This window comes from Lithobates pipiens, unplaced genomic scaffold (genome assembly GCF_037356315.1).
Source record: "Lithobates pipiens isolate NorthernLeopardFrog02 unplaced genomic scaffold, aLitPip1_a1.2 Scaffold_3, whole genome shotgun sequence".
Lineage (NCBI taxonomy): Eukaryota > Metazoa > Chordata > Amphibia > Anura > Ranidae > Lithobates > Lithobates pipiens.
The window spans coordinates 10,029,752-10,057,255 of NW_027507790.1; the positions used below are offsets into that span (position 1 = coordinate 10,029,752).

General features: G+C 42.2%; 1 protein-coding gene across 5 annotated transcripts in view; it reads left to right on the forward strand.

Annotated features, from left to right (window-relative positions):
• TPCN1 (two pore segment channel 1) overlaps positions 1 to 27,504 on the forward strand; it is a 186,044-nt gene that overhangs the window by 54,369 nt on the left and 104,171 nt on the right. For all 5 annotated transcript variants that reach the window (XM_077461259.1, XM_077461260.1, XM_077461256.1 and 2 more), the window contains 4 exons: positions 9,543 to 9,577; positions 20,084 to 20,142; positions 20,224 to 20,323; positions 21,590 to 21,706. In XM_077461259.1, coding sequence (XP_077317385.1) covers positions 9,543 to 9,577; positions 20,084 to 20,142; positions 20,224 to 20,323; positions 21,590 to 21,706 — 311 coding nt within the window. The remainder of the gene's footprint in view (positions 1 to 9,542; positions 9,578 to 20,083; positions 20,143 to 20,223; positions 20,324 to 21,589; positions 21,707 to 27,504) is intronic.

Genomic DNA, 27,504 nt, shown 5'->3' on the forward strand with positions numbered 1-27,504 from the left:
CTGCCTCTAATAGGGTTCATTTGAACCTCCCCCACCTGGGGATGTTTTTCCTATTCATGCATCGCTATGTATTCCGAATGGGAACATTTCTATGAAAAAATGGGGGGTTCCAGCTATTAATGCTGCAATCACCTCAGTGAGCAGAGTCTCACATGTCCAGTGGATAATGCACTGATGTTAAAGGATCCAGCAAGTTAAGGTTGGATTTTCCTTTTAAAGACAGGATGTCTTTTGCCGTTCTGGCTGCAATTGGAGTAGCTCAGTCCATTAACCCTTTAATGTCTGCTCCACTATTGTGGTGGAGCACATTTTGAGTCAAGCCAATGCATTGAAATATGGACTCCAAGGGGTTAAGGAACAGGTGTGAGATACCTGAAAGTTCTGCCTGATCAGCAGGCCCGGCAAGGGGCTGGTGTATTTGACACACTGTGTCTCACAAATACTATGAAGGACTCAATCGTTTAAGCCCTATGGCTTATACTTGGACTAGTGCATTTTTGCAGAGGTCCGTGGCTGAAATATTAATCAGCCGAAGCACCAGGTGAAAACCCTGAGCCAGTCTGTGTCTCTTTCTGGGGTATGACTATTTAGAATGGATAAGTACATCCAAAAGGGGTAAAGCTCTCTTTACCAGTAAAAGGAGGTTCAGACAGTTCTCCTTTAATCCTGCAGCCTCTCCTATGCCTTAGTTCCCAGGGGCAGCACCAGGATCTTGGGGGCAGAAAGCCCATTAAGCAGAATGGTAAGGCCTTCTCATGAAGGAGCACCCCCACTCGTTCGGGTGAGGGGAAAGGTCCTGCGATTCTCAAAGTCTGGCAGGAACAATGTTAAGAGCAGAGGGATTTCTTCTCTAGGTTACATCTAGAGTTTCAAAAGCCCGGATGGCCCAGTCGGCTTTCGATCTGAGGGCGTCCGGGGTTCAGGTCCTGTTTGGGTGCTGCCTGTGAGGTCCTTGGGGCTGCTGATGCGGCAGCCTTTATGCAAGGGTGTCCGTCTCCTTAACCACTTCCCGACCAGCGCACGACGATGTACGTCGACAGCATGGCACGGGCAGGCATATTGGCGTACATGTACATCCAATATTCGTTGCCGCCGTGCCATCGGGAGCGCGCTTCCGCGCTGGTCGGGACCCCCGTGAGTCCAGTCGCGGGACCCGCGGACTCGATTGCCGCGGGCATCCCCGCGATCGTCTCACGGAGCGGCCAAATGGAGGAAATGCTGTATAAACAACATTTTCCCATTCTGCCTAGCAACTAGTGACGCTGATCTCTGCTCCATGTGATTGGAGCAGAGATCAGTGTACACTAAATGAAAGCCCAACCCCCCCACAGTTAGTAACACACCCCTAGGAACACTTAACCCCTACACTGCCACCCACTGGTTAACCCTTTCACTGCCAGTGTCATTTACACAGGAATCACTGCATTTATATAGCAGTGATTACTGTATAAATGACAATGGTCCCAAAAATGTGTCAAAAATGTCCGATGGGTCCCCGACAATGTCGCAGTCACAATAAAAATCGCAGATCGCCGCCATTACTAGTAAAAAAAAAATAATAAAAAATTATTAATAAAAATGCTATAAAACTATCCCTATTTTGTAAACGCTATAACTTTTGCGCAAACCAATCAATAATCCCTTATTGCGATTTTTTTTTTACCAAAAACATGTAGAAGAATACGTATCGGCCTAAATTGAGGGAAAAAAATGTTTTTTTATATATTTTTGGGGGATATTTATTATAACAAAAAGTAAAAAATAATGCGTTTTTTTCAAAATTGTCGCTCTATTTTTGTTTATAGCGCAAAAAATAAAAACCGCAGGGGTGATCAAATACCACCAAAAGAAAGCTCTATTTGTGGGAAAAAAAGGACGTCAATTTTGTTTGGGAGCCACGTCGCACGACCACGCAATTGTCAGTTAAAGCGACGCAGTGCCGAATCGCAAAAAGTGGTCTGGTCTTTGACCAGCAAATTGGTCCGGTCTGAAAGTGGTTAAAGAATGCTCCTAAGGTTCCAGAGGAAAAAAAAAAGAAAGAAGAGAAGTCTCTTTCTGGCCTGTGGATCAGCTGTTATCCCAGTCGGTGATATCAGAGATTCCCTTAGTGGAACAGTTTTTTTTTTGGCTCAAACCTTTTAAGGTCCTAGAGCCAAACAGAGAGGCAAGACCTATTCTAGATCTCTGAGATCTGAATCGGCACTTGAACATCCGATCCTTTCATAATTCGATTGGCTGTGTCCATCCTGCGAGGAGGGGAGTTGCATATCTCCACATGCCAGTGTTTGCCACTTACCATAAATTTCTGCGGTTTGAAATAAAACATTATTTTTTTCAATCGTGACACTGCCATTTGGTTAGCCACAGCACTACGAGTGTTCTGAAAGGTTCTGGCACCTCCTTTGGCCAGGTTAAGGGCTCAAGGCATAGCGGTCCTAGCCTGTTAAAAGGATCTACTTTTAACCACTTAAGGACCGCCGTATTGCCATTGTACGTCATCACAATGGCACAGGCAGGCACAAGCACGTAGATGTACGTGCCTGCCTTCCAGCGGGTGGGGGGTCCGATCGGACCCCCTCCCGCTGGATACGGCGGTCCGGTTCGCTGCAGAAGCGATCCGTGATGAGGGGATGGCCGTTGGTTTCTGGCCACCCCCTCTGGATCGCTCCTGGCCAATGACAAACTTCCTCCCACTGTGTATTGTTTACACAGGAAGGAGGAAGTGATGTCATTCTCCTCGGGGCGGTCTTTTTGACCGGACTACGAGGAGAAGACTAAAAGTAAGTGTGCACCAACACTACACTGACATGTAGGTACACACAGGCACACAAACCCCCCCCCCCCCCCCCGCCCCCCCTCCCCCCCCAGTCACAGTGTCACTGATTGCATTGATCATTTCTTTACTGATCAATGCTTTCAGTGTCAGTTGTAACAGTTAAAACTGTCAGGGCAGTTAGTGTTAGGTCCAGGGAAGCCCCCTATCACCCTCCAATAAAGATTTAACCCCCTGATTGCCCCTAGAGTTAACCCTTTCACCCCCTTTTGCCAGTGTCACTAAGCGATCATTTTTCTGATTGCTGCATCAGTGTCGCTAGGTAGCTAGTTATTTTTTTAGGTTCACCGCCAGGTTTTTATATCGATAGGTACCCCGATATACTACCCAATAATGGTTTTAACCCCCTGATTGCCCCTAGTTAACCCTTTCACCCCCTTTTGCCAGTGTCACTAAGCGATAATTTTTCTGATCGCTGCATCAGTGTCGCTACTGTCGCTAGGTAGCTAGTTCTTTTTTTAGGTTCACCGCCAGGTTTTTATAGCGCTAGGTACCCAGATATACTACCCAATAATGGTTTTAACCCCCTTATTGCCCCTAGAGTTAACCCTTTCACCCCCTTTTGCCAGTGTCACTAAGCGATCATTTTTCTGATCGCTGCATCAGTGTCGCTAGTGTCGCTAGGTAGCTAGTTTTTTTTTAGGTTCACCGCCAGGTTTTTATAGCGCTAGGTACCCCGATGTACTACCCAATAATGGTTTTAACCCCCTGATTGCCCCTAGTTAACCCTTTCACCCCCTTTTGCCAGTGTCACTAAGCGATCGTTTTTCTGATCGCTGCATTAGTGTCACTAGTGTCGTTAGGTAGCTAGTTATTTTTTTAGGTTCACCGTCAGGTTTTTATATCGCTAGGTACCCCCATATACTACCCAATAATGGTTTTAACCCCCTGATTGCCCCTAGTTAACCCTTTCACCAGCGATCACAGTATAAGTGTCACTGGTGACGCTGGTTAGCCAGTTAGTTATTTAGGTTCCCCATCAGGTTTTTATATAGCGCCAGGGACCCCCATATACTACCTAATAAAAATTTGAACCCCCTGATTGCCCCTAGTTAACCCTTTCACCACTGATCACCGTATAAGTGTTACGGGTGACTCTGGTTAGTTTGCTTTTTATAGCATCAGGGCACCCACCATTTATTACCCAATAAAGGTTTAACCCCCTGATCACCCGGCGGGTGATATCAATTAGGTTTTAGGGTCTGCGTCGTCCCAGGCAGCGCTAGGTTAGTGCCAGTACCGCTAACACCCACACGCAAAGCATAAACCTCCCGTAGTGGTATAGAATCTGAACAGATCAATATCTGATCTGATCAGATCTATACTAGCGTCCCCAGCAGTTCAGGGTTCCAAAAAAAACGCATTGTTAGCGGGATCAGCCCAGATACCTGCTGGCACCTGCGTTTTGCCCCTCTGCCCAGCCCACCCAAGTGCAGTATCGAACGATCGCTGTCACTTACAAAACACTAAACACATAACTGCAGCGATCGCAGAGTCAGGCCTGATCCCTGCGATCGCTAACAGTTTTTTTGGTAGCATTTTATATTTAAATCCGGAAGGCAGTGCTTGGTTTTCGGGGTCCCGTACGTGGCTAGGCTCCCAAAAAGTCCCCCACATGTGGTATCCCCGTACTCGGGAGAAGCAGTAGAATTTATTTTGGGGTGTAATTTGACTTATGCCCATAGCATGTGTGAGCAATATATCATTTAGTGACAACTTTGTGCAAAAAAAAAAAAAAAGTTTGTAATATTCCCGCAACTTGTGGCAAAATATAAAATATTCCATGGACTCAACATGCCTCTCAGCAAATAGCTTGGGGTGTCTACTTTCCAAAATGGGGTCATTTTGGGGGGTTTTGTGCTATTTTGGCATTTTATGGCCTTCGAAACTGTGATAGGTAGTGAGGAGTAAATTCAAAAATGTGCACCCTTAGAAATCCTGAAGGTGGTGATTGGTTTTCGGGGTGCCGTGCGCGACTAGACTCCCAAAAAGTCCCACACATGTGGTATCCCCATACTCAGGAGAAGTAGCGGAATATATTTTGGGGTGCAATTCCACATATAACCATGGCATGTGTGAGCAATATATCATTTAGTGACAACTTTTTGTAAATTTTTATTAATTTTTTGTCATTATTCAATCCCTTAGGACAAAAAAAATAAATATTCAATGGGCTCAACATACCCATCAGCAATTTCCTTGGGGTGTCTACTTTCCAAAATGGGGTCATTTGGGGGGGGGGGGTTGTACTGCCCTGCCATTTTAGCACCTCAAGAAATGAGATAGGCAGTCATAAATTAAAAGCTGTGTAAATTCCAGAAAATGTACTCTAGTTTGTAGACGCTATAACTTTTGCGCAAACCAAAAAATATACGCTTATTGACATTTTTTTTACTAAAGACGTGGCTGAATAAATTTTGCCCTCAATGTATGACTAAAATTTAGTTTATTCGATTTTTCTTATAAGAAAAAGAAGAAAATATCTTTTTTTTTCAAAATTTTCGCTCTTTTTCCATTTATATCGCAAAAAATAAAAATCGCAGAGGCAATCAAATACCATCAAAAGAAAGCTCTATTTGTGGGAAAAAAAGGACGCAAATTTCGTTTGGGTGCAATATTGCATGACCGCACAATTACCAGTTAAAGCAGCGCAGTGTGAATTTGGAAAAAGACCTCTGGTCCTTAAGGTGTTTATTGGTCCGGGGCTGTAGTGGTTAATAGATCATTCAGTCTCAGGTCTAAAACCAGAGTCTGATCTCAGCTGTAGATATCTGAAATCTCTAGGTTGGATTCTCAGCCTAGGGAGATTCTCCTTAAAACCATCAAGGAGGTAACTTGGGGGCTGGTTATAGATACCATACAGAAGAAGGAATTCTTACCCCAGAAGTGAATCAGTTCCATTGTAGGATTAATTCAGTTTATCAGGATAAAGGAAAATTCCTTAATTCGGCTGCAGGAGATTTTTAGGGGAAACTGTGGCCTCCTTCAGGGCCGTCTCTTATGCGCAGTTTTATTCAAACACTGCTTCAAGACGCCATCCTGTCGGTGTGGAATAAAGATAATTCAGGCCTGGTTTGTTTCCAATACGCTTGGCTCCCAACATAGGTCAGAGCCTGAATTGGTGGTTGTTATCCAGCAGGAAGGAAAATCTTTATCCTGCAAGGTGTTAACAACAGATGCCAGCCTTCTAGGCTGGAGAGCAGCCCTGGAAGAAAATTCTGTCCAGGGGAGATGGTCCAGGTTAGAGGACCTTGCCTATCAACTTTGTTGGAAGTTTCAGGCAGTACATCTGGCCATAGAATCTTGGCAGTCAGATTACAGAACTGTCCTGAAAGGATTCAGCCTGACAGAGCCACGGTAGTGGCTTACATCGAACACCAAGGGAGGCACGAGATGTCGTGCAGCCCAAAAAAGAGGTGAATAATGTTCTAGCTTTGGCAGAACACAACACTCCTTGCTGTTAAATATTTCAGGCGTACTACTTGAGACGCCAACAGTTATTTCCGGGAGAATGATCTCTTTCCCCCCGACATCTTCCTAGCAATATGTCAGATGGGGTACTCCGGACATGGACCTATTCACGTCCAGATTCATTAATAAGGTTGACAACTTTATGTCAAACAAGGGGTCTGCTAGCAGGCGGAACAGACTCATTAGTCTTCCCGGGGGACCAGTTCTCACTGATTTATGCATTTCCTCCAGCTCTGCTACTTGCATGCCTTCTCCGCAGGATTAAGCAGGAACAGAAGGAGGTGATTCTGGTGGCCCCAGAAGATCTTAATTTATCGAGATCATAAAGAGGGCAGTAGAAGTCCTTTTGGACTCTGCCATTATAGCCAGACCTTCTTGCACAAGGTCCGGTATTTCATCCTACTTTATGGACAAGGAGTTTAACAGGTTTGACTGTTGAACCCCACTCTATAAAAGATTGTGGGTGATCTCCTTCAGTAGTGTCTAATTTGACTAAGGCCAGGAAGCCGGCTTCCAGAATCACTTACTTTAGAATCTGGAAGGCATAGGTTTCTTGGTATGGATCCAGGGGTTGGCACCACAGGAAGTATGTCAATAGGCAGGATTCCTGCATTTGGTATCTGAAATTAAGCTGGCCTTGACTTTTCTTCTGCTAGAGGAGTATAGTAACTAACGGCTCTGTATTGTGAGAGCCATATTTCATCGTGCATTAGGATGAGGTGGTTTGATGTCCTCATCCTGAATTCTTACCAAGGGTGGTAATAGGTTTTCATTTAAACCAAGATATTATTCTTCCTTCTTTCTCCCCAGAAGCCTTAATCTTGGGAAGAGAAAGCATTACAGTCTCTTGATGTAGTAAGAGTTATCACAATCTATTTAAAGGCAACCGCTCAGGTTCGCAAAACACAGGTTTTGTTTGTACTGCCAGAGGGTCCAAGATATGGACAGGCAGCGTCAAGATCCACTATTTTCCAAATGGATTTGTCAAGTAATTGATTAAGCTTCAGCTTAAAGAACAAAATTCTTCCTTCTCATATTAAGAGCACACTCATCCAGGGCGATTAGTGCCTCTTGGGTGGTGCATCATTAGGCCTCTATGGCTCAGATCTGTAAGACCGCAACTTGGTCTTCGGTTCAGACGTTTATCCGATTTTATCAAATCGATAATAAAAGTCATGAGGCTATTGCCTTTGGGCACAGTATACACTGCAGGCTGCAGTATGAGTCCTCTGGCCTCCTGTTTCTTTGATTCTGTCTCCTCCCCCCCCCCCCCCCTCCTTCAGTTGCCATTGCTATTGGACATCCCACATAGTTATTACTATGGCTCTGTGTCCCCTGATGTAAGAAAAGAAAATAGGATTTTAAAAGCAGCTTACCTGTAAAAATCCTTTTTTTATGTACATCAGGGGACACAGAGCCCCCCCCCCCTTCTTCTTATACACTTTGATTGTTTGGCTACAAAACTGAGGACTCCCAGTAATGAGAGGGGTTATATGGGGGAAATGCACACCTTAAGGGGTGTGCCAGTGTCCAGCACCTTATACGCTGGTATAATCCACATAGTTATTACTATGGCTCTGTGTCCCCTGATGTACATCAAAGAAAAGGATTTTACAGGAAGCTGTTTTTAAAAAATCTTATTTTTGGTCTCAAAACTCCAAATGAGTTTGTGCCAGAAGGTTTGAGGCTTGTCTCTGGCATATTGTAAGTGGGATACTTTGTGGCATTTGCGTAGTAATGGCTTTCTTCTGGCAACTTCACCCTGCAGCCCATCTTTCTTCAAGTGCCTCCTTATTGTGCATCTGTAGAGAGTCCTGTATTTCACCTGAAGTTATTTGTGGGTTTTTCTTTGCATCCCAAACAATTTTCCTGGCAGTTGTGGATGAAATTTTAGTTGGTCTACCTGGCCGTGGTTTGGTTTCAACAGAACCCCTCATTTTCTCTTCTTGATTAGAATTTGAACACTGCTGATTGGCATTCTCAATTCCTTTGATATACTTTTATATCCCTTTCCTGTTTTATACAGTTCAACTAGCTTTTCCTGCAGATCCTTTGATAAACCTTTTGCTTTCCCCATAACGCAGAATCCAGAAACGTCAGTGCAGAACTGGATGAAAGATGCAAAGGTCTGTCAGGAGTCCAGAAACATTGACCTTTTATACACACACACACACACACACACACACACACACACACACACACACACACGTTACAAGCAAACAGATCGCAGATGAGGATTGTTACACTTTTAATAGCCATTCAAACCCCCTTTGTGTGAATGTTATCAGGCCAAAATCACCAGGGTATGTATACTTTTAATCGGAGTCATTTGGGTAGTTTCTGTTGTGATATGATTTAAAAAGAGTAAACAGTTGATTGATAATAAATGGCTTCAGCCAAACACGAACCATGAGTGAAAGAAACGTTTTTGTGTTATCATTCATATTCTCTGAACAATGGCCAAGAAATAATAACTACACACACACACACACACACACACACACACACACACACACACACACACACACACACACACACACACACACACAGTGTCTGTGTCTTTTTAAAACCCCTGTAATTTGAAGTTTCCACAAAATATGTACATTTCCCTCCCCTTATTAAGCCCCGGGTCCCAACAGAGACATAGGATGGTCTGGATGACATTTACATTAACAGTAGCATAAAATATTCTTGTAAGTGAACTAAATGTCCTTTAAAATTTTTAGTGATTGAAAAACGGTGAGACCTTATCAAACCAACTCAGTGTTACCTTATGGTTACACTAACCAATTACATTTGTGGTGCAATGTTAAATGAGGAATACAGGGAATAAAGGTCTCCCAAAGTAAAATGCACATGACTTTGAGCTTTACTATTCTGCTACATTGCATAAAAGTCACACTAATGTAATATCCTTTTAATCAGTAAACTTTGCTGAATATTTTATTTGTAAATACTGGGGGTACACAAATTATCTAAAGGTTACATTGCGAAAATGCATTTTTGCTAATTTTTTTCCTATTTATTCCCAATAAAAATGAAAGTTATAAAAATATGTATCCAAATTTGCTTCCAAATCCAAGACCTGTCTGTTCGTAAAAAAATAAATGAAACTATGATACGCTAGGGTAGACTACAGAAACTACAAGGGACTCAAGTGGTTAACTACGGTCATTCCTTTTTGCTGACATTGATATAAAACACTTGATTTATTTCTGTTCTTTGTTGGCTTTTATAGGATTTTACCTGTTTTCTTCAAATCCCTCTGATCCAGTAAGTTATAAGCTTTTCCAAAATATTTTCTGTGATCCATTAAAAGCACATTTTATAACAGTAACAAATTGGATTGTTTCCAATCAGATTAATGATTGTGCCTGTGCTACTCTTTTATATTGAACTCTTATGTAAAATAAGATATTTTTTTTTTTTTTTTTTTATTGTTTATTTTTTTTTTTTTTTTTTTTTTTGTATAAGGTGACCTATGATTACATTTCTGTATAAAATCTGTGCACACACTAAACACGTTTTTCATGTGGAGACTCCAATCATGCTATCACACAGATTTGTTTTTATCATAAAGCCCTTGTTCACACTGATGCAATGCACAAAACGCAAAGGATTCACTGCGTTTCTCCACATTGCACGGCATCCAATCTGCTGCAGGTGTCAATGTTAGACTGATACCCCAAAACGGATCACAAAATTCATTGTGATTGCAAAAATCCAGGCGATTCAGGTGCAGGGAGAAAAGCGCACTTTTGGTGGACACAATGTGATTTGAGCCTTACAAAATGTTCCTGTGCGAATTACATACGATGTCCCCGCATGCACTAGTGTGAACACAGGCTAAAGATGAGGCTGGCTTCACACCTGAAAAAAGGTTACCCATACAAAAATGAAATTTAACTCCAGCAAGGCTATTTAAAAACACCTGAGCATATTCAGAAAATATGGGGATTTAGTAACGCCATATCGCCATATAGTGCTATGCCCGCTACTATGCCAAAATTCCCCCGATATCAGTGGGTCCTACGCTATCCATAGAATGGAAGATCCTGCTTCTCTAAACCATGGGAGAAATACACTCCTCTGAGACTGGGTTTACACTATACTACACAACAGTAGTAAGACTTTCATCCTACTTTGCTCTGTGACATCGGTCCTACATTGGTCCTCCATTGGTCCCACATCAACCCGACTTCAATGAACAGGGATCCGACTGGGATCCCCACCAATACCAGGAACTGTGTTTGGTATGAATCTTAAGGAGGAACTCCACGCCAAATTTTAAATAAAAAACACCATGTGTTCCCCCTCACAGAGCATATCAGGCCCTTCGGGCTGATATGGATTCTAAGGGGAACCCCCCCATGCCGAAAAAACTGTGGGGGACCCCCCAAAATCCATACCAGACCCTTATCCGAGCAAGCAGCTCGGCCGATCAGGAAAGGGGGTGGGGACGAGCGAGCGCCCCCCCATACCAGGCCGCATGCCCTTAACATGGGGGGTGGGTGCTTTGGGGCAGGGGTGCGCCCTGTGGCTCCCCCCCCCAAAAGCACCTTGTCCCCATGTTGATGAGGACAAGTGCCTCTTCCTGACAACCTTGGCCGTTGGTTGTCGGGGTCTGCGAGTGGGGGGGGGCTCATCAGAATCCGGGAGCCCCTTTAATTAGGGAGCCCCCAGATCCTGGCCCCCCACCCTATGCGAATGATATTGGGGTACATTGTACATATACCCATTCACCTAGGGAAAAAATTGTCAATAAAAAAAAACACACTAGACAGGTTTTTAAAATAATTTATTAGGCAGCTCCGGGGGGTCTTCTTCCGACTTCGGGGGTCTTCTTCCGACTTCGAGGATCTTCTTCCGACTTCGACGGCCTCTTCTCCGCACCCTCTGGCCTCTTCTACCAGGCTGCTCCATTTATCTTCTTCCAGCTCTTTTACTAGTGGTGGCCCGGTCTTCTGTCGTTGCTTTCTTCCCTCTTCTGTTCTTCCGATGTTGACACAACGCTCTCTCCCACTATAATGCCTTGTGCTCGGTACGCAACGACTTATGTAGGCATGGGGCACCCCTTATGACGTCACCGTCCGGGGCATACTGGGGTGGTGACGTCATAAGGGCGGGGTCACCGGACAACATCACCCAGTGCCACGCCCCATGCCTATATAAATCGCTACAGACACGGCATTACAGCAGGAGAGAGCATCGTTTCAACATCGAGGGAAGAAGACTTTGATGGAGAAGACTGGGCCAGCACTAGTAAAAGAGCTGGAAAAAGATTGCAAAAGAGGCCAGAGAGCGCAGAGAAGTGGGAAAAGATACCGCCCCCCCCCCCCCCCCCAAGTCAGAAGACCCCTGGAGCTGCCTAATAAATTACTTTACAAACCGGTCTAGTTTTTTATTTTTTTTTTATTTTTTTACACTTTTCTTCCCCCTCAGGTGAATGGGTAGGGGTACGATGTACCCCATATTCACATAGGGTGGGAGGCCCGGGATCTGGGGGCCCCCTTATTGAAGGGGACTCCCGCATTCCGATAAGCCCCCCCCCCCGCCCGCAGACCCTGACAACCAATGCCCAGGGTTGTCGGGAAGAGGCCCTTGTCCTCATCAACATGGGAACAAGGTGCTTTGGAGTGGGGGGCCGCAGGGCAAAGCACCCACCTCCCATGTTGAGGGCATGCGGCCTGGTATGGTTCAGGAGGGGGTCTCCACCCCCTTTCCTGATTGGCCGGGTCTGGTATGGATTTTGGGGGGTCCCCCACGCCGTTTTTTCAGCATTGGGGGGTGCCCCTTAGAATCCATATCAGACCAAAGGGCCTGGTATGCTCTTGGAGCCCATGCCGTTTTTTTTTAATTTAAAATTTGGCGTGGGTTTCCCCCTCAAGATCATCAGAGCACAAGTCGCATGCCAAAGTCGGATCATGCAAGAGGGCGATCCAACTTTGATCCGACTTCAGTGATAGTTTATGGACTGAAGTAGGATCAAAGTCGGACAGGGAGCATTTTCAAAGTTGGACCGACTTGTGTCGCACCAGTTAAGATGGCTTCCATAGGGAAACATTGATTTTCACACGTCGTGCGACATGAGCTCCCAATGTCGGAGCGTTTGTCGCACCAGTGTGAACCCGGCCTAAATGGGAGAATTAAAAGGTCCCCTCCTATAACACAGGTGAACAGTAAATCCCCATATTTTCCGAATATGCGCAGGTGTTTTTAAATAGCCTTGCAGGAGTTAAATGTCATTTTTGTATGTGTGCGCCGTAATCTTTTTTTTTTTTTTTTTTTTTTTTTCTGTCTGTATGGTCTTATGGCTGCACTATTTTTAATGCATTTTTTAGGGTGTGCCCCCCCAAATCTTTGTTTGGCTTCACACCTGTGCACTGGAGCAATGTGTGGTGATGTTTAATTTAAGCCATAATGTGTTGTGGTACCATTAATTTTGAATGACACAATACAGTAAAGGAACGCAACCTTGGTGCAATCCCCTTCCCACATCATCTACCCAGATCAGCAAGGAGTATGGTGTTATTGTATAAATTATTCTACAGGGGGATTTACACATTTAAGAGTAGGAGCCTAATGGCCCATTCACACCGTTTACGCTGTCCATGCAAAGACATGGCAGTTTTCCTATGTGTGCATTGAAAAGTATCGCATACAGTCTTTAGTGCAACAAGTTGCAGCAAAAACCACTGCATTCCAACACCCCATGTGTGAATAAAACAAATAAAAATAAAATTCCCCTTGTAATATTCTAAGAAAAAATAAAAAAGTAAACCATGTATACTCCCAACACACACCAGCAGCCATGCAATCAATGTGGTCCATAGATATGGTGGCTGCATTCCTCTTTTTTTAGACTTGTGGCATTTTCAGCTAGTACTGAAACTGCCTGTTACTGTGAAATTTTATCCTCTTTCAATCCATTTGTAATCTCCCTATTCCCCATTTAATTTGAAATTAACAAAGCATAGACACAAAAGAACAGGACATGTTTTATGTGCAAGATCAACAGATGAATGAGAGAAAAACCAAATGCAGCCACAACATTTAACGATTGTAAGCTGTGGTATTGTAAAAGTTTGTTTTTGGATACAGATACCCTCTTTTAGCTTTGGTTATTGTATTTTATGCAAATATTATAGCCTCCTATTATATGTTGTTAGTGAAGTTTTGTTTTATTTGTAATGTTTTATTTGATTTGTTTTTCATGAGTATTGTATTTCTATGCTCAGCATCCTTTCTAGAGTATTAGCAATTTTTGCTAGTACCAGAGCTGTACCCTTGTGTTAATTGTGCTGTTTTGCAGTGCATTATGTTTGTTTCACTTTTAACAGACTGATTTCAGGTTGCTTCATTGGGGTTGATTATAAAGGCAAATAGACTTCATTTTGCAAGGGAATTTGACCCAGAGCTTAGTGAAAATTTACTTTGCAAAGAAAACCTAATCAGTTGTTCTTCACCTCATTTACTAAGCTTTGGGGAAAATTCCCTTGCAAAGTGAAACTTCTCTTGCAAAGTGAACAACTTATTTTTCCTTTAGTAAAGCAACCCTTATTGTATTTATCAATGCTGCATACTTTCCGACCCAGGGTTTTTATATCACAGTGCCTGGAAGTCTAGCCATGCAATGTTGTATATAATGAAGGGTTTAATTTGAGCTCATTACATGGAACAATCCGATTGTACAATCTTGGTACAATTGCCTACCAAAAAAATGTAAAATTGTATTATAAAAACCTACCTAACTATGCAATAATTTTTTTTCACTTAGGCAGGCGCTTGCACTACATAGTTGTTGATCGAGAGGAAACTGCACTGTCGGATTGTAATGCGTGTACTGAGCTTTACCCATTATTGATTACTATAAATAAGAACTGTGCATTAAATAAAATTTGGCATTTATGTAAAGAATTTGATCAGCTTAACTGTTTAAATGGAAGTATAACCAGGGAAGAGTTTATATTGGATAGTGCAAAAGACATGGAAAGCAATCTGGCTACAATTACCCACAATGTGTTTTAAGAAGTTATATTACTATTGTAACAAATTACATAAGGTAACAAATGTGACACGCAGTATAAGCAACAGGAGAGTAAACTCAGTTCAAAATAGAAACAATGCTGAAATAATCCCTTGCCATTCTAAGGCCCCCTTCATATGTGTCGATTTGGGATCGCAGGCAGAACTCCCCTGATTCTAATGACAATTCCAAATTGCATTGCAATAGTGGCAAAAACGCACCATGCATGTTTGAGTGTAATTTATTTCTGATGGCATTGGTATTTTTCTATGCTCGTCGCTCAATTTATTGTGCACTCTATCCCAAATTGCCAGATGTGACCAGGGCCTTAACCACTTCAATACCGGGCCTATTCTGACACTTCTCTCCTTCATGTAAAAATCACAATTTTTTTGCTAGACAATTACTTGGAACCCCCAAACATTGTATATGGATTTTTTTTTTTTTAGCAGACGCCCTAGGGAATAAAATGGCGGTCATTGCAACTTTTTTATCTCACACGGTATTTGCAAAATTATTTTTCAATCTCCTTTTTTTTTAAACGGTTTCATGAATTACAAAAATAACAAAACAGTAAAGTTAGGCAAATTTTTGGGTATAATGTGAAAGATGTTATGCCGAGTAAATAGATACCTAACATATCACACTTTAAAATTTCGCACAATCATGGAATGGAGACAAACCTCGTTACTTAAAAATCTCCATAGGTGATGCTTTAAATTTTTTTATACAGGTTACCAGTTTAGAGTTAGAGAAGGTCTAGTACTAGAATTGTTGCACACACTCTAATGCACGCGGCGATACCTCACATGTGTGGTTTGATCAGCGTTTACATATGTGGGCGGGACTTGTGCGTGCGTTCGCTTCTGAGCGCAAGCTACCGGGGACAGGGGCGTTTTTAACTTTTTTTTTTTTTTTTTTTTTATCACTTTTATTCCTATTACAGGGAATGTAAACATCCTTTGTAATAAGAATCTATGTGACAGATCCTCTTTATGGAGAGATGTGGAGTCAATAAGACCCCGCTTCTCCCCTCCAGGCTGGAAAGCATGAGATCGGGAAACAAAAATTCACTGATTCCATGCTGACAGCCGCGATCATGGCTTAGTTTATTTCCAGGTACCCAGGCGCGACATCATAACGTCGCTCCCAGCTTCCGACGGTCATAGAGATGACTGGTGACCATCTGGTCACCAGTCATCTCTATCGTCCTCATCCGGCAATGGCCGATTCTTTCTCTGGGCCCCCGATGGCACGGGAGAAGCACCAGATGGCATCCCCTCCCGTCCCCTATAAGAACGATCAAGCAATGGAACTGCCGCCATGATTGTTCTTATCGTGCACAGAATCGCCGGCTGCAAAGAATATCTGAATGATTCCTCTAAGATATCGTTAAGATATCCCCCCTAAAAGTCAAGGACATCATTTTACTATGGCCGGTAAACAGACGGGAATGCTTTTGCCTCTTGCACAAAAACTTATGTATACACACCAGACATTCCTGCCAGAAGAAAAAGCAAGGATGGGCTGCACATCACTTGTGCATATTTGCAAGTATGCACACACAATAAAAAAAAGCTGCATTTCGAGCAGTAAAACACCTGTATGCCTGAAATGACAGTATTTGCAGGCAGCGGTGTGCAAGAGGCATTTGTGTGCTAAAAAAATAAGAAAAAGCGCATATAGGGCCATAGTGCAGTAAAATCTGATTGTTGAACAGCTTAAAAAGTATTGCATTTAGGCCTTTTTTAAACAGGCTTCAACTTCTATAAGAGCAGTGTGAACAGTAAGCTTTGACAAAGCATTTGCAGAGCTTTTAAAGAGGAAGTAAACCCTGATGAGTTTACTTCCTCTTTCATTCCCTGCAAAGACAAAGCATAATGGACTACTATTCATCGCATAGTAGTCCATTATGTGTCACTTACCTGACATAGGAGCCAGCGAAGTCACCGCTGTCCCCTGTAGTCTGGTGCATCCATCTTCTCGGTGGGGTCTGGCAGCTCTGCCGCTGTGATTCGGCGAAGCGTGCACATGGGAGCCGACACGTGCGGCATCTTCACCGTTGCCGATGCCGCGCTCAGTGCGCATGCGCCGTAGACAGCGGTGCCTGTCTAAGGGCAAATATCTCCTAAACCGTATAGGTTTAGGAGATATTTCTTGGACCTACAACACACTTTGACCTACAGGTAAGCCTAGATTAAGGCTTACCTGTAGGTCAAAGTGTGTTGTTAGGGTTTACAACCACTTTAAAGTACCATTCAGCTCCAGTTTATAAATTTTGAACAAAAATCCTAATGGGGGTGTTGATTACCACTTCAAAGGCTAAGTTCACCTTTGCTTAAAAACAATGAATGCCCAGGCTGTCATTGCAATTCTGTAGGCAGGATGATTAAACTATGAATGTGCTGATCACTGCACCCGCAGTTCATTAAAACTACAAGTATGTTTGCCACAGGAAACTATGAATAAATGATGCAGCAGTGTAAGGCCCCTTTCACACTGCAACGACTTGAAAGTCACATGATTTTGCTGCGATTTCAGGGAATGCCTGTATAAAACTTGAGGTCTATGGATCTCAACTCGCATCAAAGTTGGACCCAAGTAGTACAGGAACTACTTTGAAGTTGGTGGGACTTGAAGTCACACAGATATGAATAGTTATCTTTGGACTCATGGGGTACGACTTGTCATGTGACTCTGATGTCCAAAGTCGCAGGAAAAGTTGCACAAGTGTGAAAGGGGCCTAAATGGAGCCCCACACAGCTATGCCACTTTTAAAAAGTGACAGCGGTTGTGGGGAGAGAAATCCTCGCTCACTGTCGGGGTTAGAGGAGAAGATGCAGGAGCTGGAACATTGTACTTGTTTCACATTTCTTGAAGCTTGTTGAAAGCCTGCTAACAACTTGCTTAAAGCGACAATCGGCACTTTCATTACCCATTAGGATCTGTGTTTAACATTTACAAACTGGAGCTGAATGGTACTTTAAAGAGGAAGTAAACCCTGATGAGTTTACTTCCTTTTTCATTCCCTGCAAAGGCAAAGCATAATGGACTACTATGCATCGCATAGTAGTCCATTATGTGTCACTTACCTGACACAGGAGCCAGCGAAGTCACCGCTGTCCCCTGTAGTCCGGCGCATCCATCTTCTCGTGGGGTCTCTCAGCTCTGCCGCTGTCATTCGGTGAAGCCGCGATGACGTCACTCCCGCACATGCGCACGGGAGCCGACACGCGCGGCAGCTCCGTCGTTGAAAATGCCGCCTCAGTGCGGTGCCTGTCTTTGGGCAAATATCTCCTAAACCGTGTAGGTTTAGGAGATATTTCTTGGACCTACAGGTAAGCCTTAATCTAGGCTTACCTCCTAGGTCAAAGTGTGTTGTAAGGGTTTACAACCACATTAAACGCTTTAACAATGCTTGCTGAAAGCTCTGCAAATGCTTTGTCAAAGATTGCTGTTCACACTGATCATATACAAGTTGAAGCCCATGTGAAACGGGCTTTACAATAAAATCCTTGCATAGAGGGCATGTCAATAGAATGCTTGCTGAAAACATTGGGAGGGAGCTTTAAGCAGGAACGTAGCACAGGGTCCGGTGAATGGACTTCACATCAGCACTGGAGCCCACACTCCTCACCCCCTGTCCTCTGCTTTTTCTCCTCCAGCAGCAGCTTAACACTCTTGTGTTCAAATACTGAATACTAACTGTTCAAATATGGAATTTAGTTACTAGGAACATGTCTCAGAAATACCTATTCCCTTCTTTGGCCTGTATCAAGTCCCTCTCTGTAGCTTAAATCTGAAGTTTTGGTATGGATATTTTGCATAGTTACATTGATCCAACTTTACTCAAGGTAGTTATGCATGTTCTATACCAAGCAGATTCCCATGAAAGATAGAAATCACTGTAGTAGGCATGGCTACTACAGTGATCTCCGCCAGCTTTCGTGTCCCTTGACAAGAGGGTACTCTGCTGCTTAGTGAACAGAAGGTCGTTCAGCTGCTTGGCACAAGCGCAGTTCAGATAACATTTAAATCATTAAGAAGTGTACTCCTTAAGTGTACCACTAATGGTGCTTGTGCCAAGCAAGCAACCACTATTTACTAGCAGCGAGGCAGTTGCTCAATATGGGACCTGGAAGCTAGTGGTGTTCACTGTAGTAGTGGTGCCTAGTGATCTCTGGCTTCACGGGGATCAGCCAGGTATGGCACATGCATACTTGCATTGTTCCAAGCTGGACCAATGCAACTATGCAAAAGATCCATACCTAAACATCAGCCTAAAAAGAGAAGCTTGCTTTTTTATTTTTGTAGAAATCATGCTTACCTGCTGTGTGTACGAGCTGTGTCTCCACTCAATCTATCACAGTACCAAGCTCTGTTCCCTACGAGTGTCGCGACGCACGGGGACAGACAAAATTCAAAAAGGGAAAAACACATAATGCATACAGTACACTGCTATCTTACAGATTACATTACTTTATCAAATCATTTCACATCCCTTTTGACCCTAGTGCTTGGTCTAGTGCCCTGCATGCAGTTTTATATTATATATACTGTTCTTTCTGCCTGGAAACTGGAGATTGTCCATAGCAATCAAAAAGTCTCCCTTCACATCAAAAGTGGTTTTAGACCAGCTAGAAAACAGCAATAATAAATTAGAATCACTTGCACGATTGAGCGATAGTGATTTGTGGGGATAATTAGTCATCCAACACTGAAAGCGATGACGGTGACAATTCAGCAACTGAGCAAATTTCAGTGTTTTTTGATTTGATTATGTTGAATACATTTTATTATTAATATATTATTTGTTATTATTTATAGTTATTTATTATATTATAATTTATGATTTCGTGTTTCAAACTTTATCATACCCGGGATGTCTACTAGACTTTTGTTTGGACAGATTAAAGTGAGTTATTCCTAAGAATTGCAGGCTTACAATATAAAACGCCAAATTTCCATGCAAAACAACGTGCCGCTTTCAGCATCAAAAATCGGACATAATCATACTGCCAGGGAGGTTAAGCCAATGACCTTGAAAAAATATGGGAATGTGTTCCTGTAAGCGCAATCACATCATCAGCATCTTGTCCTTTTGTGTAATGTGTGCTGCAAGACCAAGAATGACCCAACCCGCAGCTGATTTGTTTTAGGAAAAGCATGATTTGATAGGTCAGAAAGAGATGAGTTTGGGGACATCTGAGCTAATTTTAATCAAAGAGTAATGGCAAATCTTTATTGGACAGTAAACAATTGAACGCATTTCTATTCATTATAGAGTGCTCAGAGTTACACAAATCCAAGCAGCTGGGTAATAAATAAGACTAAATTGTTTCATCCTTTTTTTTTTTCAACATTTTGTTTCATCATTTTTTTTGTAGTTCCGAGTTGACTGGAACTACAAGATTCCTGCCTATTACCTAAAAGGTTGCACTGATGGGCTCCAAAAGAAATGTAGCATACTACATGTAGGAGATCTACAAAGAATGTATCTTAGATTAGCAAGATTGTGCTGCTACAGTGCTAAAATTTGTGTTAACTTCTAAAATATTTTTAGAAAAATTATGACCATGAAGTATTTTGATAAATTAGTGGTGGTGCATGGAATAAATGATTTTACTAACATTGGTTTATTTAAAATCTAATTTAGTAGAGTTGTGCTTCTTAATATGTTAAGAACCATTTTATTTGCATTGCCTATTCTTTTTGTGTGGGAAGAGCACATTCATTTTCCTTTTGCCTTTCAGTATTTCAGCACACTGGAAAATAGTCTTGTGAGCCTATTCGTTCTTCTGACTACTGCCAAGTAAGCACCTTTTACCTTATTTCTGTTATGATCACAGAACCTGCTGTTCACGCTGATATTAATACACCTTTTTTATTATAGTTTTCCAGATGTCATGATGCCAGCTTATTCACGCAACCGGTGGTCCTGCATCTTTTTTATTGTTTACTTATCAATTGAACTGTATTTCATCATGAATTTGGTGAGCTTGGACCTTGTCATACTATTTCATTCAAACTCATGTCATTGTTGCAAGGCTTGTTTTTTTTAAAATATTTAACAATAATAGAAAAATTTTATACTTTACCTTTTTAAAGTGGCATTTGAAGTCATTCATTTAAAAACTTCTGACAGGCAGGGTTTTTATAACGCGTGAGACCCTAGTGTTTTTTTCTGTCTTAAATGCCTCCCCCTGCCTCCCCCTGCCTGTCAGTAGTAATGTGACCTGAACCGCACATGCAAAGGCTCATACCACACTTAAGACACGCAGTCTGTGCCCTGCAGATGTGGCTCCCATGCGCACACATGGGGGTGGTGTCACCATGGTCCGGCCATTCATGCAGCCGAAGAGACAGAGCTTGGAAGAAAGCAGGTGAACGTGGAAGCGGCGGGAGCAATGACGCCACAGTGCTGGAGGACTACATTTAATGTCTGTCATAATGTGCTAATATGCAGTGCATGCTAGCCCATCATGGCATAAACCTGCAGGGAGCACTTTATTTTATTTTATTTATTTTGCAGACTTTAATGCAGCTTTAAATAAACTAAAGGATTTTGGGGGGGCTATCCTAATTCTAATGACACTGCTTTGCTTTTGCTTACTTTTATTGAAGGGGTGTTGTAGTTATTTCAATCAAGAATATCAACCATATTTAATGCATGTACATATGTTTTTTTTTTTTTTTTTTTTTTCTTAGAGCAGCCTTGGTAGCCCATAAGGGATTTTACAAAGCTCTGCTCTGTCTTTAGCCGAAGGCCCTTTATTCTGTTGATTGTTCTTGCTAAATCCTCTATATCATGGAGCACTTGAAGGTCTACCAGTAATTTTAACCTGATGGCATTGTGTTTATTTTTTTTTCATGATGTTATAAGAAAGTATATTGCTGCCCCAGCAGAAGCATTTTCTGGCTCTTCTGAAATGGTGCAAAACTCTGCATGGACAAGGATTCAGTATACTAAACCGAAACACGTTAATAAGCATTTTCATGTTGGCTTGAGGTTCACTTAAATGTTTTCTTTTGTTAAACAGGAGTTTTTGTTTGAGGTATTAAGACTTTGTGACTTATTGTCTCCATGCAATATCTAATGTATAGCTAACTTTGTCATAAGGTCTTGCGGTGACTGTCTTTTCACTGTAAAAAGGATATTCCTAAACTATGTGGCATTGCAACTGTTGATTTTACAGTAATTATTTAAGAAATTTTAAGGTAACATTGTTTGGTTCACATTCTAATTTTATATTCCTCAGCTTTTGGCGGTTGTGTTTGATACATTCAATGACATAGAGAAAAAAAAGTTCAAGTCTTTGCTTTTGCACAAGCACACAGCTGCCCAGCACAGCTACCAGCTACTGATTAACCCACAGGTATGAAAAAGAACTTCAGCGATTATGAATATAAAATGTGCTAACTGATTTATTAAAAAGAATATGTGACACTTAAGCCTAAGTGCAGCCAAAAGAAAAAACACAAAAATCTTACAGTATGTAGGATGTGTTCCCTGTGCTGATGCTTCTTTTATTAGGTAAAATCCTCCTCTGTCTGGGTCCCCCCCCCCCCCCCTTGTAATCTTCCGGTGCAGCGGGGGGTAATACAACTAAGGGGCTGTCGCAGGCCCACCTAATGCCCTTCCTTTTCACTCAGCTCCGTGATTCAATGCAGTGGGTACTGCAGCTTCTTTTTTCAAATTCTTTATGTATACATATAGACGAGTAAAACATCCATCATGGCAGAACAAAAAAGAAGGGATCAATGTCCCAAATACAGTACGTACAATCCCAAGTAACATGGTAGCATAAATGAGCGATACCAACAGGACCAAAATAAGTTTGTGCTAAGCAGATCATGAATAAAATCTCTTTTCCAGGAACTAAATATTATGAAGGATTCACTCAAAAGTAAATTTCAGTTTTTGAAGAAAAATAATAAAAACAGAGAAGATAATTGATGCCTACGGGCGCCGGAAAGAAAAGTCACAGCAGAAAAGGAGAGAGAAAGGGGGGGGGGGTGAAAGCCAGGGTGATGGTGGACAACAATATATCCTTCGGAAAGGGCAGATAGGCTTCACTCCCCAGAGTAAGCCTCTAGAAGTGCCTTACCCTCTCCTGAATACATAAACATGTTCCAATATGACCATGTTTTAGAATATTGCTCTCTCCTGTTTTGGGCAGTGAGAACTAGATCCTATAGAGCAGGGATATGTAATTAGCGGACCTCCATCTGTTGCAAAACTACAAGTCTTGCTATGCCTCATGGGAATTGTAGTTCTGCAACAGCTGGAGGTCCGCTAATTGCATATCCCTGCTCTAGAGTGTTAACATTTCTGACTTTAAGCCACATGCCTATAGAGGGGAGATTAGGGTCTCCAGTGCAGGGTGATGCAAGCCTTGGCAGCATTAATCATGTCATGAAGAACAGATTTCTTGTATGTTTTAGGAGGAATTTGGGAGCAGCGGAGTAAGAAGAAGGCAGGATCCTCCGGTATCGGGAAATCTGTAAAGTGTTGGGGGATCTTTTTTACCTCTAGCCAAAATTGCCTAAGTTTTGGACAAGTCCAAAAATATGGACAAAGTCCCCAGCACTTCCTGACATCTCCAGAAAAGATCTGAGGCCTCACAAAAGTATTTATGTAGGATTGAAGGGGTACGGTACCAGTGTGTTAGTAATTTGTAATCGGTTTCTTGGAGACGGGTACATATGGAGGATTTTCAGAGCAAGATGTATGATGTTCTGACGCTGGGCAGATTTAAAGGTTCTATCGAGCTCTCGTTCCCATTTGCTAAGGCTAGACAAAATCTTCCGGGGGGAGGAGGAGATCAGTAGTGCATGCATCTTAGAAGGGGGACGTGGAAGGGGGTCATTGTCTAAGCAGTACGATTTGAACACTGTCAGCCCGCAACCTGCCTCCTAAAGGGCAATGTACAGGTACATTAATCTGCCTGTACGTGCCCTTCTGTCGCAGTATATCTGCGTGAGGCGGTTGGGAAGCTGTTAATGAATGGGGGACTAGGAGATTGTTAGGCCTGCCCCTCCGTTCATAGAACCTATTTCATTCATAGAAGCTGTAGTATGGCTTCGGTCAATGGAGCAGCTGGCCAGAAAGGGTGGGCATTGTTAGACATTTCTAATGAGATCCTGCGATAGGCCCTTAGTTCTATTAACCCTCGCTGCAACAGAAGATTACAGCAGCAGGAGGGCATAATGGGAGAATTTCATCTAATAGAAGAGGCATTGGCACAAGGGACACATCCTATGTACTGCAAATTATATGCCTTGTGTAGATTTTTGTTTCTTTTTTTGGCTGCACTTAGGCTTTAAGCTGGCGATACAATAGTAGATTTTCGAACAAACCTTTATTAGGATGAAAATTCTCTTCAGTTGTTTGAAAGTACTTTTAAAAAATGGTTGCTTTTCAAATTTGTTTTTGGGGTGAATGTACATTCCTAATGAAAACTAAATTCACTGTTAATTTGTTGGTAAAAAAAAATTCCATCCTCCCTTATTTAGAATTTTCTTGTCACTGTGGTTGAATATGAATGTCAGTTTGACCCCACTAACATATAGCAAATCAAACAAATTTTTGAAAAACTTTCTATGAAATGCAACTAGTGTCTGGCCAGCTTTAGCATATATACAAGAGCTTTCTGTTTGCACATCTGGATCCTTGAAAGATCTTGTCATAGGCAGTGAAGTACAATACTAGGTCTACGCCATCAGAATAGAAAAATAGTACCTGAATAAATTTTCAATTTCTGTATAATTCTCTGTGTAGACACTCTTAACATTTTAATTACAATTGTATGTTTTCCTGCAGTAAAACGCATCAATTTTACTACCGAAAGCTGTAAATTTATTTCCTATAGAATTGGTTCACATTTATGTGCTGCATTTTAGTGCGTTTTTAAAGGGATACTATAAGGCAGAGGTTCTCAACCTTTTAAACTTGGAGGAGCCTTTGGCAAAAGGTTTGAGATTTTACGGAACCCTGGAACAATGTTCACATCTACAGCTCACAGAACATTGTTGTGGTCAGTGAGCTGTTGGTATAACGACTCTTCATTTTTGCCTTTTTTGCACAGATGCTCAATTCTGGATCCAACATGGGATAAACAATGTACAGGGGGACAGCAGGATGGGGTAAGGGAGTCAGGCGGGCACAGTACATGGAGAAAGAAGGATACATTACATTGGGGCATGCAGCCAGGCACATTAAAGTACCGGTTTCCTTCACATAGCATGGCAGTGAAATGGCTGTGATTAGTCCTTTTGTGGCGTGCTCTTCCCCCCTGGCCCCTCCTTCACTCCTGTCCATCAAGTGATGTTCCATGCAAGCACCTGGCTATGGATAGGAGGTGTGGAGGAGTCAGTGGGAAACAGCGCACTAAATCTAGCACTAGCACAGCCTCTTCCCTGTCTAATTCATGTTTCATGCATGTGTCAGCCGAAGGAATGCAATCTATCCATCGCTGCCTGTGGCTGATGGGTAGAACGCAGCTAAACTCCAGTTGAGAAACCTTGCTTTAAGGGCTCATTCACACCTACACATGTTTGTTGCCCTGCGTGCTGCACTGTGTGTGCATAGATCTGAATGGCCCCTGAAAAATCCTTATGTAAAACATATTTTTTTCTTGAAATGTATGTTTTCAGTATAAGAGATTAGCCTTTTTTTTTTTTTTTGAAAGCCAATTTATTTGCAGAGATGAGGTCCAGAAGAATCAAGGAGTCCTGTTTAGTTGTGTATAAACTTTGAAGCTAACTTTTTCACACATTTAAAAAAATCAACATGTTTCAGGGATCTGAATCTCCTTTTATCAGGACTTTGAAGAAGCTCTATAGTCACACCATACACTTCATTTTATAACATTAGCTTTGTAATAGCAATACAAATGATAGTTATTTTTGACAATCAAGTGTATGCTTACTGGATCTCCTTTTGTGTTGTGGAATTACTGGCAATCTGCTGTTTCTCGTTCAACAAGTTCCTGGGCTCCCTGCATGCTTTGAAGCTCCTCCTCTGCTAATTCCTTGGGTTTACTTTCAATTTTCTAAGGACTACATATACCATGGCACGCTGCTGCCAGCAAGCAGCGATTCTTGTACTGGCAGTGCCTCCTGGAACTAATTTTCCCAGCACTTCCTGTAATTTAAAAGTCAGGCTCTGTGAAATTTGTAACAAAGCAATGCATATTCCCAAGGCATAGTGAATATTCATATATGTCACAGAATTCAAGGAAGTAAATGTATGGGGTTCTTCAAAAAGTATGTTTTCAAAACATCAAGGTCTTTCAGATTAATAAGTAGTCTAAAAAAATTTGAAATACAATGTTAAGACATTGAATATGTGATTTAAATTTTGACCATAGATACATTTTAAGGAGGTAAAAGCTAAAACAAAAGATAAGAGCATGAAGTCTGTAAAAGTGGGGAAAGATCTGCTACAGGAAGACCTCAGGTGGGGACTTTGGCACTGCTTACAGAGTTCAGTTTCTCTTTAATACCGTATACCGTAATACCCTAATCCGGAATTATGTCTCAAACAAATGATAAGGGTTTAGATTTATTTTTAATTTTTTTTGGTAGAAGAGGCTTAGTGTGCCCCTTCTGCTAAGAAACGTCTTCCCTTTTCTCGTGCATGCACTGTGCAGTATATACTCTTGTGTCCACACTTGGCATCACTAATAAGCCAAGAAATGAGCTGGGTGGAGTAGTATGGTCAGCTCTAGAGGACAGCAAACTAATGCTGCGTACACACGACCAGACTTTCCAGCAGATTAGGTCTGAAGGGATTAGTCCGTTGGACAATCCGATCATGTGTGGGCTAGTCCAATAGTTTTTCCCAAAAAAATAAAAAATCAGACGGACCTAGAAATAGAACATGTTTCAAATCTATCCGACGGACTAAAATTGAGAAAACCGTTCATCTGTGTGCTAGTCCGATGGACCAAATATGACGCAAGGGTAGCTACTGGCTATTGAACTTCCTTGTTTAGTCCTGTTTACGTCATCACGTTCAAAACGAACGGACTTTCGAACTGACTTGGTCCAGTCCTGTGTGGCCAAGTCCGTTCGTTTGGAAAGTCCGTCGGGAAGACCGTCAGACCTAGTCTGCCGGAAAGTCCGGTCGTATGTACGCGGCATCAGAGGCCTGCCGTAATATACAAGTATGTTGTTTCTGTGGTTGTAAACCTCAGACAGCAAATATGAACAAAGCATATCCTGCTATAGTGTGTACTTGTCTCAATACAGAGCACTACTGCTCATTTTTGTCTGCTGCTTCATTGCTCTGCTACCTGCATGAATCACTTTAATATGTTTTCCTGACAACAAGAGAAAAAAGATGACGGGAGGGATCTACAGCAGATTGACAGTCTCAGCTCTGTTCCTGTGTGCTATGTGAAGGGAGGGGTGGGGGGCTGTCTCTTTCCTCTAATCAGCTCTCAGAGCTTCCCTCTTTTGGAGAGTGCAATTTCAGCTCCCTGTCCCCTGTTTTCTGACAGCTCAGACCAGCTTTATAAATTCTGGGCTTTGAACAGATGTAGAGAAGAGAATAAACAGGTACAGTTTATGTAGGAGGATTTGTATCACCTGAGGCCAGTCACTTCACTGGGTATATGAAAGGGTTTACATCCACTTTAAAGTGCAACTTTGCCCATAGCAACTTGATAAAAAAAATAATGTTCTTAAGGCTCGGTTCACACTGCTGCGATGTCCGAGATCGGATGTGATTTGCACCGCACTGCAGTGCAAATCAAATGCGATCTCTGTGCGATATGATTTCAGCCATACAGATACTATGGCTGAATTTGCATCGCATTCTGCCCAAACTCGTACAGGACCCCTTTTTTTTTTTGGTCCGCAGCAGAATCGTATCGCATGGTTGTTCACACCATGTGATCCAATTCCTGTCCAAGTTTGCAGATCGCACTGCGATATGTGAAATGATTTGGAGGTGTCGGGAGACATGCGATGCGGGAACCCGCAGTGAATTCGCAGTGTTCCCGCATCGCAGCAGTGTGAACCTAGCCTTAGCAAGGAACATACATTCCACATTAATAATTATTCTACCAAAATTACTGTGTGTTGTAAATTTTCTGCATCATTGTTCCTATTTCTCCTGGCTTTCGGCAAAGTGCCAAAAAATAGAGAGCAACTGAAAATGTGCAGT